At 37.6% G+C, this 14494-nt stretch overlaps 1 protein-coding gene across 4 annotated transcripts in view; it reads left to right on the top strand.

Annotated features, from left to right (window-relative positions):
• LOC147604294 (cyclin-dependent kinase F-4-like) overlaps positions 1-4325 on the top strand; it is a 5528-nt gene extending 1203 nt beyond the window's left edge. For 2 of the 4 annotated variants that reach the window (XM_086795587.1, XM_086795588.1), the window contains exons 2-18: positions 1-125; positions 242-320; positions 443-511; positions 592-681; positions 832-970; positions 1097-1199; positions 1293-1345; positions 1450-1516; positions 1628-1736; positions 1875-1940; positions 2116-2184; positions 3068-3143; positions 3241-3315; positions 3402-3439; positions 3606-3678; positions 3770-3863; positions 3977-4325. The exon at positions 1-125 is cut by the window's left edge. In XM_086795587.1, coding sequence (XP_086651713.1) covers positions 118-125; positions 242-320; positions 443-511; positions 592-681; positions 832-970; positions 1097-1199; positions 1293-1345; positions 1450-1516; positions 1628-1736; positions 1875-1940; positions 2116-2184; positions 3068-3143; positions 3241-3315; positions 3402-3439; positions 3606-3678; positions 3770-3863; positions 3977-4151 — 1383 coding nt within the window. In that variant the 5' untranslated portion in view covers positions 1-117 and the 3' untranslated portion in view covers positions 4152-4325. The remainder of the gene's footprint in view (positions 126-241; positions 321-442; positions 512-591; positions 682-831; positions 971-1096; positions 1200-1292; positions 1346-1449; positions 1517-1627; positions 1737-1874; positions 1941-2115; positions 2185-3067; positions 3144-3240; positions 3316-3401; positions 3440-3605; positions 3679-3769; positions 3864-3976) is intronic. The other 2 variants (XM_086795589.1, XM_086795591.1) reach the window with 2 other exon arrangements.
• Positions 4326-14494: the final 10169 nt, after the last annotated feature.

Below are 14494 nucleotides of genomic sequence, written 5' to 3'. Positions count from 1 at the left end.
GAGGAAATTTACAGCAGATACAGTGACTTGAGAAAAGCACATCTTTGTCATTTCGAAAACATGCTTTTAACTAATATATGACCTGACCCTTCCTAGTTATTTTATTTAGTGGTCAGCATGCATCGGTAAGGCTCTATAACATTACCCCCATTTTCTTTTCCCAAAAATACAGATAAAATGAGCTGGCATTCCAGATTGAATGACCTGGCAATTGATGGAGCTTTTTTTGTTGTAAAAACAGTTACAAGGTTATCAAGCTGCTGGGGGATGGGACTTATGGGAGTGTGTGGAAAGCACTTAACATCCATAACAACGAAATTGTAAGTTTATGCTTTTCACCTTCTGTGGTCTTTGTGGTAAATCTTGGTGCCGTGGATGGTGGGGAACTGGGTGTTTCAAGTTGTACCTACTAAGTACTTTCTATTTGGGTTTTTATGGCCAGGGTGCTATCAAAAAAATGAAGAGGAAGTATTATTCATGGGACGAATGCATGAGTTTGCGGGAGGTAAAGGTATGTGCAGCATCTTGTACATGCTCATCATTTTTCTTGTATTTTTCTTCTCATAATTTTTACGTTTATATCTGATGCAGTCTTTGCAGAAGTTGAATCATCCCCACATTGTGAGACTTAAGGAGGTTGTTAGGGAGAACAACGAGCTGTTTTTCATCTTTGAATACATGGTATGTATCAATGGTCATCTTCGCAGCACTCATGTTTGACTATTTTGATAGGGTTTGATGGGTGGAATAATCATGTCCCATTGTCATGGTGTTAAGCCCAACGGTTTCCTTACGAGTGGTATGTTTATATGGTGTTGATGGGTGAATCAGGAGTTTAACTTGTATCAAGTCATGAAAGATCACGACAAACCTTTATCGGAATCAAAAATAAGGAGCTGGTGTTTCCAGATATTCCAAGCATTGGAGTACATGCATAGGAATGGGTATTTTCACCGAGATTTGAAGCCAGGTGATTCCCTTCAGGACAAGGGTTTTTACGCGGTTTGTAAATGTGGAGGTTATGGAGATTACACTGGTGCACTGTTGTGCAAATTTCTGACCCCCTTATATGTGTTTTTTGGCTGTTAAACTTCAGAAAACCTGCTGGTTACAGGGGACCTGATCAAAGTTGCGGATTTTGGACTGGCTCGGGAAGTTGACTCCAAGCCACCATACACTGACTATGTTTCCACTAGATGGTAACCCATATATGAATGTGTATATGGTAGGGGTTTGTTTTTAGATTGACTTTCATTTACCATTCTATATTACTGGTGTTGACATTTTTTAAGGTATCGGGCACCCGAAATATTACTCCAGGCACGTTCCTATGGTCCTGCCATTGGTACTCTTTGAGTCCTGACCCTGTGATTGGAATCTTCTGATTGTTTTGCTGGTTTTTTACAACCAAAGTTGGACAAGTTTGTGGTTAACACTAATACTGTGCAGACATGTGGGCAATGGGAGCAATAATGGCAGAGCTTTTCAATCTTCGACCTCTTTTTCCTGGGGAAAGGTTGCATCACCTGCTCTTCTTCTAGCAAACTCGAGTATTTTTTAGTTTGATAGATGCATTCTGCATAGGGAAACTTAAAATTAGAGCCTGATATAGTGGCTAGTTTTTCAGTGAGCTGGATCAAATTTTCAAAATTTGCAGTGTGATTGGTACACCAAATCACCAGACATGGCCTCAAGGCATGGAACTCGCTGCTTCCATGAACTTTCGATTCCCCCAGGTTTGGTCTTGGGCATTTTACATACAAGCATGTATGAGCATCAATGACAGATGGGATCACATCGTATCAACTTATAGAGTGTGTTATTGATATTGATTTAGCAGTGCAGATTTAATGGTAGCTTCCATGTTAATGCAGTTTTCCACAAGTGATATATCTACGCTGATACCGACTGCAAGTTTGGATGCAATTGACCTTATACTGGTATTCTTGCGTTGTGCTTTTAAAAAAAGGTTCATGCTGTCCCTTGATTATTGCTTTTCACAAGATCATAACAACCCTTGTTGCCATGTGTTAACAGTGCGGTTGGTGAGACCGATGTAAGATAGTTGTCCTAGGCTGTATTGATTGTTTTGCACTCATATTGCTTTGTTTGCAGGCCTTGTGCACGTGGGATCCAGAGAGAAGACCCACTGCAGCTAAGGTCCTCCAGCATCCCTTTTTCAAGGTTTGGTCTGTTACTCTTTTTATGGCTTACGGGTTACCATCATTCGCCTTCTTTTAATATCATCGCAATGCTGCTCTCTTGGAAGCAGTAGCAACGTAGTTGTGCTCTTGCATTTAGGAGTCCAGAAAAAAATTGAAAGCAGAAAGAAAAATGTAAAAAGAGTAGAGATTGAGGCGCTTTAGTGATGAATCCCCACCCCTTTAAATGGGGGAACTTACCTGCCTGTCCCTCATTCCCAAAATGCAAAAAGAGTAGAGACTAAGGCTCTTCAGAGACATAATCCCCACCCCTTAACAGGGGAGTTCTTACAAGGCTAGCCCTTAAAAAGGGGGGAAAGGGAAAGGAGGGTGGGGGGTGGCTTTATGGAAGGGCTTAAGATAATTCGAAGATCAAGCACTGTATTGATTAACAACATAATCAACTGCATTTAAAAGAGTGTAGGGAGAGAGGAGCGGACTTGCTGCACTGAAACTGTTGGGGCTGAAGATTTCCCTTGCTTACTATGTTGTGTCCAAGAAGATGACTTCATTGTACAATATAATATAGGCTTCTAGTCAAGTCCGCATATCATGAATTGGCTACCACATAATTTTCAGGATTCTACATTATATACAGGCTACACCAATGGATTACTATATTTGGATTTTGCTTAATTACTCACAAGAGAAGTCCAGCCTTATGCCATCAGCGCTGAAAGCTTAATGGACTAATCAAGAGATCTATTTAGATTAGTCTTTTGAGGTTTAGGTCACGATGTCATGAGTGGGATTTCCTATGCTCTAGATAATGGTCCTAGCTTTTTAACTAGTAGTAATACATGTCATCATATTGCGGATGAACTTAGAAGGTGATATGTTTTTTTTTTTAAACGATTATGCTACAGGTGCAAAGTCATGACTCGGTGTTCATGTCTACGAGGATATATCCACGTATCAAATCATGCCATGCTGATAAATCTTGTGAGTACATATCGTTTTCTGCTTGGAATGCCTGTAACGGTATGATGCTGTATGTATATCATTCCATGGAACAATAATAGAGCCGATGCTACACCAGGTGTAGACCAGGAGCCGAACACAGAGTTGTCTGTTGGCTGGACTGCTCCCAAAAAACGATATCCGATATTGTCAGGTTTGCAGTAGACATGTTTTGAGATGTGAATATTTTTATGAATCAAATTTCTGGGTTGATGAAAGTTTAATCATCTGGTTTCATAGGGATAAAAAATGTTGGAAATACTGGAGGTATCAAGCAGGTAAGATGGTGGTGTTATGCCTGCATATTGTACCTTGCATGGAGTTTTTGGAGTCGTCCCTTTAGCTGTTTCCTGCGTCTGTGCATGTGTAATATTCTTGTTGCTAGATGACAAGAAGCTCATCTGCACTGCAATGCCCTCACGCTCAATCTGCTCATTTAAGCAGGGAAGTAAGAACTTAACAGTTACAAATGATGCTATTATTCAGTCTGAAGCGCATCAACCTGCAAATCTACAAGGTCTGTTGTCAGGGGGGAGATTGTTTTTTTGATAATGTGACTGGTGTTGTGTATTTTGCATGCTCATGCTTTCTCTTCTTTCTTTTTTCAGCTGTTGCACCGATTTCTCCACATATTATCCCACGAGCATTTCCTTCCGCTGTTCCCATGAAAGCTTCTTTGCCAGCTGCCTGCACTGCAAACAGGTATTGCATTCATAGTTACGTGTCAGTGTGAGTTGTTTCCATGCAGACTTCTAGAGAACACGGTATCTTTATCAACTGAATGACTGGTGGACATTGCTCTTCCTTGTAAACAGGCAGAAGATGCAGCCAGCAGTTGCAGTGACACCAACTGCCGTCACCTTTTCTACTTTGCAACCAACCATACAAGGTCTGTTTGGCCCCCCTGCAGGCTTACGTCACGGGCTTGCTCCTGCTGGCATCCACTGGCTTGATAACTATGTTAGTTCTGCGTGTTCAAACCATCACTGATAGCTCGACCATGTTTTTAGTTGTCTTGCATTGGCATATCTTGGTCCAGTTGTGTTACCTTGGGAGGAATTTGCTGAAACTGCATGATTTTAGGAACTATGTGAGTCTGTTCACTTAATTACATGTGTTGGATTTAAAATATGAGTGGGTATGAAATGCCATCTTTTTGAAGCTTTTGATGTCTACATATTATCGGATCTTACATGGGATCATGTGATGAAGCTTCCTTATGCATCTCAAAGCATATAGGCTCTAAATTTTTTGGGAGTATCCCTCCAAGAAATGTTGGAAATGATAGCTGTAAAGTCATGCACGTCTGACTTGGCCCCAATTATCCTGCATAGTTCTCTCTTCCAAAAATACCTCAACATTAGTATCTGACTAATCCCTTACCTATAAAGCTGAGCCTTCTCATTACTAGGTCTTTGCATGAATTGTGCCTTTCAGAAGGAACAAACCAAAGGTCTGAAGTTCACATGTGATTCTAGTGGAGATTAAGTGGCAAACAATAGTGGCTGAAGTAGTGAGTATGTCCTTTTGTGAGGTAGTGAGTATATCATCAAAAGGAAAACCCCAACAAGAGTTATCCAGCAATCAATGCAAATTGAGAAAGGAGTAGTTGAATTAACATAGCGATTATTTAGAAGGGATGATGAGGATTGACATATGAACTAGCTGGCAAATCATCAGAACAAAAAATGCGAGGAGTTCCCAAGAAATGGAAAAACGGAACAGTTGAAGAAAGTGCCACAAGTCCTAGTTCCAAGAAAAGCTTGAATGCTGCATTCAAATGTATATAAACATGGCCAAGTGCAAGCTTTGGAAGTGGCTAGATAGAAGGATGGGAAAAGCATCAGGGGAAAAATGTGTCTCAATAATATGGTGCAATATTACAATTTAGATTTTTGATATATTTCTAACCAGAGGCTGTGTTGAAACAATAGACCAAATTGTGAATCCATCATCAAAACAAAGTCATGATTTGAGGTTGTGCACACGTTCAACTTGGACGTGGATACTAATGAAACATTGATGATTGTGGAGAATGTGAAAGGAGACCTCTAGGTATGTTAGGTGAGTTGAGTTCAATAGAAATGGTTGATATCCAATTGTTAGTACGTGAGTGATTAAAATAGTTTCATTTTTCAAAGTGTGATTAGGTATTGTCTTTCTCTAACCGCCCCACTATCACTTTTTTGTTATACTTGTAGCTTTCCTCTTACTCACCATATCTTGGTATTTCAAATATGAAGTGCTAACAAAGGGCGTTTGTAAGCACAATAAATTACATAATTTGGTGCTCTTGTAGTATGTGTATAATAAAGATGGTTCCGAGTATTCGTCTTTTGTTTTGTGCTCATCTATGAATGGCTTTGTTGACATCCAATTTCTTTCTTTGGTTTAAGAACACATCATTCACACACTACAAATTAATTTTTCAGCTCAAAAGTTCACATGGAATTGACTCCTATTTTCAATAAAATAATACATCCATCAAATACTACCATAAATGATTGTGTTGTTGGAAACATCATAGTTTTGGTGAAATAATACAACCATCAAATACTACTATGAATGATTGTTGTTGGAAACATGGCTAGGTCCAAGAGGGAGTGGGAGTGGAAAGATCAAGCCATGTGTGTGGAAGCATAGACATGGATATGGAAGAGAGAGAGAGAGAGATGGAATAGGACTGAAGTGAGATTGCAAATGGACAAAATGATTGTATTATGAATTATAGTACTCATACCATGTACCATGTATTTATAGGCACTAAGGCCTTTATCTTTTGCCCTAACCCTTAATAAGAGGCACTCACACCTAAGAGGATGTTCACACCAAAACAACCTAGACACAACCCACACCACAGGCTTTGATAATTCCAACACCTCCCCTTGAAGCGAAGGTGGTGAGACGTGAACGCTAAAAAAGCACCCAACCTCCAACTCCATTACATCATTGCAAAGAGGCGACCTAGCCATGCGCACCTCCCCTGCACCTTATGATAGAAGTTGAGATTATTTCTTAGTCACTACTCTTGACTCCTAACTTAAGGTGATAGAAGTTGAGATTATTTCTTAGTCACTACTCTTGACTCCTAATTGGGAGAAAAATACAACTTTGACATTTATAACATCAAGGCATTGCACATCCAAAATTTTAGATTTTGGGGGACAACCTAGGCAGAGAACTCTTGACTCAACATAAAATAGAAAATAGATTAAAAGCTAGGGAAGAACCCCCCCTCAAACGTATATTGGTGAAGATTCTTTGTCGGCGATGTTTTCATGCAATGGATGCATGGGTCATCCTTTTAGGCTCATGGGCTAGAGTAGAGGAACCAAAGTTGGATGTGTTCGTCAAGGAAGTGAGTGTCCATGCTGAACACATATGCCTTGAGACAAGTACCAATGTTGAATCCAGAAGATCCCATGGCTTCATAGGAGGTAGTCTTTGTGGTGGTCTTAGCATCATGAGTTGAAGCACATGTTTGTGCGGCATGTGCTTTTTGCTTGAAGAAAGCAAACCATTGAAAAAGCTTATGATCCATTAAACTTCTTATTAGTAGAGAACCATTGGAATGATGTTGATGAAGTATGCTTCCATGCTTCAGAACACTACAGAAGACCTTTGATGAATGGCCTGATAAAGCTATAGGTTCATGTAATCTTGTGGATCATAGAAGAGGGTCCTCTTGATGAAGAAATGCTGAATGTATGCTGGTTACAACACATGATTTTTCTTTTAAAAAAAGGCTGATTGTATGGGCTATTATTGCATGGTAATCTTCATGAGATAAAATGCTAATTATGGAGTGGTCACAACATATGAAAAACACCATATGATGAGATTATATAAGCAAGCATATATAAGGCAACTACATGAGCATAATAAGGTGGTTGCATGGGCTGATAGGTGGCTAAGAAGAGGTGGCTATATGGGTGAGAAAACATAGCGTATAAGGTGGCTGTACGGGCTACGTGTGAGCATCACTTCGAAAAACCCATGGAAGATAGATGTGTGAGCTTCTACATGAGGAAATAAATGCAACTCGTGAAGGCTTGTCAGAGCCGACAAAGAAAACAAATAGAAAGGGGTGCTACATGATGGCAACCAGAGAGAAGCTAAAACATAGCAACCAGAGAGAAGCTAAAACACAAGTGTATAGGACATCATATGTGGATACTAGGTCCTAAAAACGCAGCAAGACATCATATGGCAAGTAATAGGTCCTAAAAATGCAGCAGGGAAGAAGGTGAAGCATCGCAATGGAATGGAGCCTAGCTTTGATACCAGAGGGAGTGAGAGTGGAAGGAGAGGTGGAGAGATGAAGCCATGTTGTGTGGAAGCATAGACATGGATATACGAGAGAGAGAGAGAGAGAGAGAGAGAGAGAGAGAGAGAGAGAGAGAGAGAGAGAGAGAGAGAGAGAGAGAGAGATGTAATAGAACTCAAGTGGAAGGAGAGGTGGAGAGATGAAGCCATGGTGTGTGGAAGCATAGACATGGATATACGAGAGAGAGAGAGAGAGAGAGAGAGAGAGAGAGAGAGAGAGAGAGAGATGTAATAGAACTGAAGTGAGAGAGATTGCACATGAACACAATGATTATTATTAATGATAATATTCACACCAAGTACGATTTATTTATAGGCACTAAGACGTTTATCTTTTGACCTAACCCTTAATAATGGGCCTTCATACTACCAAAGAGGATGTTCCACCTCAAATTCATAAGATCGTTTGCAAATGCATGCCCCAATGCACCAACATAGATTCTCGCAACTATATCATATTTCAATTAACCAACATTAATTTTAAAATTGTTAGTAAGAAGTAGGAGAACTTGTGCATGCATGCACGCACGCACGCGTGTGCGCGCGCGCGCACACACACACACACACACAAGCTTTTCATGACCATTCAAGGTCAAATAGTTGATATGCATTATCTTCGTATTTTTAAGGTCATCCATTTAAAAATACTACTATTGTCTAGTGTGTCTTTACAACATATTAAAGTCCAAAAAGGTACAAAAATTAATCTCTCTTAATATAAAACTTTTCAGCCTGGCCTTTTGAATTGAAAGGAATATGTGGGAAGATATTTCACAACCTCTTGTCTTTAAAAAATTCTTCTCTATGCAACTCTTGTTTTTGAACTCTCATATTGGTACATTTTTGAAGGAATAGAGGGTTGATAAATCATGTTTTTAATTGAATCTCAAAAAGATGAATGCACCAAGAAAAGAACAATTTTATAAAATCTCAGTACTTAGAAAACTATATGTGGAATAGATCCTAAAAAGTGTTAATTAAGTTTGTGAGACGCACTCCATGCAAAGTTGAAGAATGGAATCACTAGCACATTTGTCATGGCTTGTCAGCACCTCCAACATTTGTTATATTCAACATGAACACAATGGGTGACCATTTAAGTCCATTAATTTACATAACATATGAAAAAATTGCCTAAATTGGTAACTTACATAAAGTAACACTAGCCTAGTCAAGTGTATTTTTTCATGTGCCTCTTTGTTTAGGGTTGGAGATAGGTAGCATTTCTTTGTTTGGAGTTGGAGATAGGTAACATTTCTTCAATTACGTTGTCCTTCACATATGGAAAGTAATTTTAGATGTTCAAACTAACTTATCTTAGTCCTCTCTCTCTCTCTGTCTCTCCTCATGCACACACACACACACACATCAATGATAATACTAAAGAAATAATAAAAATAAGGATTATCAATTACTGTACCATACATGGTGTAGTTTCTTGCATTTGTTGAAGTTGCTTTGCAACGTATACTTTCATTTTATCCAATTCTTCTCTTTGTTTTTATAACTCCATGCACTCTTGCATTTGTTGAAGTGGCTTTGCAATGTATACTTTCATTTTCTCCAATTCTTCTCTTTGTTTTTGTAGTTCCATACACTCTTATTGATTCCTTTGAATAATATCTTCTATGTTCTTTTTGGAAGTTGAATGTATGTTCTTATAAGTGTTGACTTTATACAAGAGAGACAATATGGTGGTTTATCTAGAAAGGATATGCATGATGGTAGTTTTTATCTATATGCATAAAGCTACAACTACTCTTGGGTATTGATGACAGGAATGGGTATGCCATAGCATGTAGTCTATGCTATGCATGATGGAGTTAATAATCTGAATGTTTGTGAGTAGACTCTCACGGAGTCAATATCATACTTTGGTTTTTGTCCAGTGTGGGAATCAACATGAAATTTCTAGAGGCATATTCATGTTCCATGTCTTACTTTAGCTTATAGAATTCAAAGGATAATTTCTATGAAGCTTTGGTTTGAGTAATTGTAGTTTAGCAAGGAAAGAAAGGCTTATGTTGAAGATAAATATTGAGGCAAAACCTTGCAAGGAATGAAGAAAACAAATATAATTTTATTGTAATGAATTTCCTATAATTTTTATTGGAGATTTTAGTTATCTTTGTATTAGTCACATGTTGTCGATCATAGGAGAAGCCATTGATATGTTAAAGGACATTGTTTTATTAGTAAAAAAGGCTTAGAGGAAGCTCATGGAATGCATCAACGAATTCTACAATCAAAGGAGATAGATTCTTGGAGTTTTTCAAAGGAGGGGTAACGTAGGCCTAACTTGGTTGAATTGCTATCCCCTCGAGTTCTAGTGTAATGAAGCTCAATTTTTGGCAATCTATTAAGAGGTTATTACCTTGGTAAATTTTACATTGATGATTGTATGTACATGGCTTCTTCCAAGCTCACCCACTCTTCTACAAAGCTCTCTTGAGCACTGTTATAACCACTCCATAGGTTAACATGATTTCGCCTGCCCGACCTACCCGTAAGGCACTTTGCCATCTTACTTGAATGAGAATTAATTCTTTGTAAGATGGTGTTGGAACATATAAAGTGGCCTTACCTTGTGCTTGATGTCAAATATGGAAAGTCTACGGGTGCTGTGTACATACTTGCTTAAGACTAGTAATAGAGGATGGACGATTTTTAAGTTTGGTTAGCCTAGTGTGAAAACTAGTCACTTGTATATAAGTCATTTTTACAATAAGAAATAAAACATCATTCCCTTGTAATAGAATACTTGCTTAAGACTAGTAATAGAGGCTAGACCATTTATATGTTTAGCCAGCCCAGTGTGAAAACTAGTCATTTTTTACAATGAGCAATACATCATCATTCCCTTTTGCAATAGAATACTTGTGAGCTTCCCTTCTTGCTTGATTTCTTGTGCTCTATTGACTCTTGCATGCTTGTTGGATATGATTGTTTATAGGTTTCCCTCTTGTACTTCTTCTTCCTTTGACTTTTGTGAGAGAGAACCATTACGAAGACAGATCTCGATTTGCCTCCATCTAGGTCAAGAGAGCTTTGTGAAGAGAGCTCTCCCTTCACCCATTGGCAAGGAGCATTCTAGTATAATAACCGAGTAAGGACAACAGACAAACTAGCATAATAACCGAGTAAGGACAACAGACAAACTAGCATACCACCCACATCGAGTTGTAATTGTGACTCTAAGGCAAGGCCCAACCACACATGCTTCAACAAAGATAAGGTAAGATCTTGACTTGAACATATTTATAGTGTCGTCAACAAAGGACTAGCCTAGGTCTTAGCTCCATTTATCCATCCATTTCAAGCTTTTGGGAAGGATCACCCAATATTGCCCAGTGTTGATTAAGACATCACACTCCAAAAAACATACAATTTTGGAGCCTCGAATGTGTTAGTTTTGATGTTTTTAAAGTTTATTTGCATTAGGGCATTCTATTTTCATCTCTTGGAAAGGGAAAACCCTAGTTTTTTGGTGATCTGCAACTTTGGAACCCAAAAGGCTAAGACTTCACTGCATTGAGCTAAGGAATAGCTTATCAATTGTGATTAGGAGTGGAATCCACTCTAAAAACATGAGCATTAAGCTCCATTAGGTGTGGATTAGAGTGGGATAATTAATTATGTTCATGTATTTCATAATTTCTTCATGGATTGTTTGAATTGGTAGCTTAGAAGCATGCAAATCCAATAAATAATAATAATAATAACACTGAATTACTTACATAACCATTGTTAACTAGATTAGGACCCTTATCACCTCTCATTAAGTCTAAAAAATATCAAAAAACTCAATAAACTAGTTCATGATCAACTAATGACAGATGCATTTCAACCTCGGGGCATGTTATGAAAATGGAAATTATTAAGAATATTGAAATGGGATGCCAAACCCAACTCTCAAGTTGGGAACATAAGCTCACAGTCCCGCAAAAAAGGACACGAGTCTGTAGATGTGAGCCTGCAGATGTGAACCTATAGATGTGAGCACATGAGCTTGTAGACATGAGTCCACATACATGAGTCTAGAGCTAGGTATATACCTAATACTATACCAACCCATTATATTTATCTTAAAGACTTATAAGGACTCGTAAGTACATACCTACTCATGTTCTTTAAGGATTTTCTTATCACAAAATCTATACACACCAACTAAAATTCCAAAGAAAATTTTTATCCTTTATAATTATTGGGACATTAAAGTATAATTAATTGCACACCAACTTTGTCATAGGCCTATTGCATAAAATTTCGTGCCCCAAGTAGGCCTATTTCATAAAAATAAAATACATAAGCCTAGTTCATATAAAAAAGGTGTGAGCCTCTAGATGTGAGCCTAAACACATGATGCTGTATTTGTGACCTTAGACACGTGAACCTATAGATGTAAGATTGGACACATGATCCTATAGTAGATGTGAGTTTAGACACGTGAACCTACAGACATGAGCCTGGAAATGTGAGTTTAGAGATGTGAACCTAGAGACGTGAGTCTAACAACAAAAAAGAGAGTTAAAAAAACCAAAAAAAATAAAACATTAGGAGAAATATGGACTCTCCATTTTGCCCCTTAAGGAGTGAATAAAAAAAGATTGGCCTGACCAATGAGAGAGCTGGGATTCTAGATCCATGTAACATGGATCTTTTTGTCATATCATTGCCCAAATCTCTTAAGACAATAAAATAATAGAGCCCATATCTTTAAAAAATAGAGAAATGTCAGATTTCATGTCATAAACTATTCTTTCATGTCAGATGTACCTTGTGGTCAGCACATGGAAGTTTGAAAACCGAATTTCATTTTTTTCCATTTTTTATGTTTAACTTTTTACTTTCCCTCCTTTTGCATTTCACTACCTTTTCATTTCCCCCATTTTTTTGACGGAATTCAATTTCGCTATATCTTCTGCAACTTTGGTTCTTTCTTCATGAAAATTTACAGGTATGTTGTTCTCCACCATAGCTCTCTCCTCCGAAAATTTAATCTCATTTGGACAAAACGTCTGTGAGTTATGCCCATTTTCTCACATGAACTTTCTCTTCTCTGCACCACAGATAGCTATCTTGATGTGAAGTGGCATCAATTTCTTATGAGTAATTATCATACGTTTAGGGTTTATTTATGAGTAATTATCTTGATGTGAAGTGGCATCAAATTCTTATGAGTAATTATCATACATTTAGGGTTTGTTTATGTTTTGTCTTGATGTGAGTAATGATCATAGGTTTAGGATTTGTTTATGTTTTGTCTTGATGTGTTGCTATTTATTTTCACAGAAGCAAGGTTGTGAGCAACAAGGTTGTGTAAATCAAAGCAGTATGTTGCTCTTTATTTCTTGTTGTTTTAATCTTTATTTGTTGCTTACAATCTTCTTTGCACAGTAATGATTTGAAGTGGCATAAACCACAGTAATGATTTGAAGTGGCATAAACCATAGTAATGATCATAGGTTTAGGATTTGTTTATGTTTTGTCTTGATGTGTTGTTGTTTATTTTCACTGGAGCAACAAGGTTGTGAGCAGTAAGTTGCTGTTTATTTCTTGTTGTTTTAATCTTTATTTGTTGATTACAATCTTCTTTGCACAGTAATTATTTTAAGTGGCATCAAATATAACAGTAATGATCATAGGTTTAGGGTTTGTCTATGTTTAGTCTTGATGATCATAGGTTTAGGGTTTGTTAATGTTTTATCTTGATGTGTTTATGTTTATTTTCATAGGAGCAACAAGGTTGTGTAAATCAAAGCAGTAAGTTGCTGTTTATTTCTTGTTGTTTTAATCTTTATTTGTTGCTTACAATCTAACATATATATTTATTAATCATGCAGTCTAGCTTTATTAATTTAGATGTCTTCAAGGAGGAGGAGTATTAGTAATATTCACACAGTGGAGGTGTTTAACAAGAGTGATGATGAAGGTAACCGGATCCCTGATCAGTAGAGTAAGTTAAATTAGATTTTAATGTGACCAAGTACTCGTGGGGGCAATTTCAAGATCAAGGTCAAAGATGTCATAGACCCCAACAAGCAATGGAAAGGTAGAATCATAGAGTTCAGGAGACGCACAAATGGTATGAGTACAATAATGAAGGCTTTCATTCAACATGTTTATATGCACAAATAGATTCGAGTGCATCATGATAACTTCAGTGAAAGATACAAGCCTAACAGTAAGTTTATATCTTTGCGCTTTGTATTCTTGTGCTTTGAGTTCATGGTTATTAGATAGAGTTTTAATACAAGGATGTTTGTTGCTTGCAGCTTTATATCCATCCACTCTCAATGAATGGCAAAATGTAGAATGTGTTGAGTTCATGGTTATTAGATAGAGTTTTAATACAAGCATGTTTGTTGCTTGCAGCTTTATATCCATCCACTCTGCATGAATGGAAAAATGTAGAATGTTTTAGTGGAAAGCTAAATGTTTTACATGCAGAGATAGGTACATTAATCTATGACAACAAGAGTGCAAGCGAACTGGCATCTCAGAATGTTTACTTTTATGATTCAGTGTATGATGTGGAGAAACATAGTTTGAAGTATATTCCACTACCACCGTTGTCTAGCCAAGAATGGTATAATCCTAGCTTAGACATGTCAGAAGCATGTAGGGTAAAGATAAAAATTGATGTTCATGCTGCCATGAAACCATCCACAGGCTCTAGAGATGTGTATCTAAGTTGGTTTATACCATTTGGTTTGTTTGCACATTTGTTTGGATCCTGTGAAGTAGTTAAGAAAACTAAGATTACTTATCTATGCAAGTGCCCATCTGAGGATTGGATGACTCAGTTACTGGGTGAGTCATGGAATCTCAAAAGAACTCACCACCACGATGATATCATTGAGTGTAGAATCCTCCCTTTTAGCGATAATGTAGAGAGTCATTGGCCCCTTAGTTTTCTGAGGCAGGAAATCCAACTTATGTCTAATAATCCCCCTTGTAATTTCTATTTTAAGTTAGATGGTAGGAAGGTTGGGAGTCGAAGTGAA

Source organism: Cibotium barometz, chromosome 62 (genome assembly GCF_041138505.1).
Source record: "Cibotium barometz isolate CiBa-2024 chromosome 62, ASM4113850v1, whole genome shotgun sequence".
Classification (NCBI taxonomy): domain Eukaryota; kingdom Viridiplantae; phylum Streptophyta; class Polypodiopsida; order Cyatheales; family Cibotiaceae; genus Cibotium; species Cibotium barometz.
Note: the sequence above shows the minus strand (reverse complement) of the source record. Positions and strands in the feature narration are given on the sequence as shown.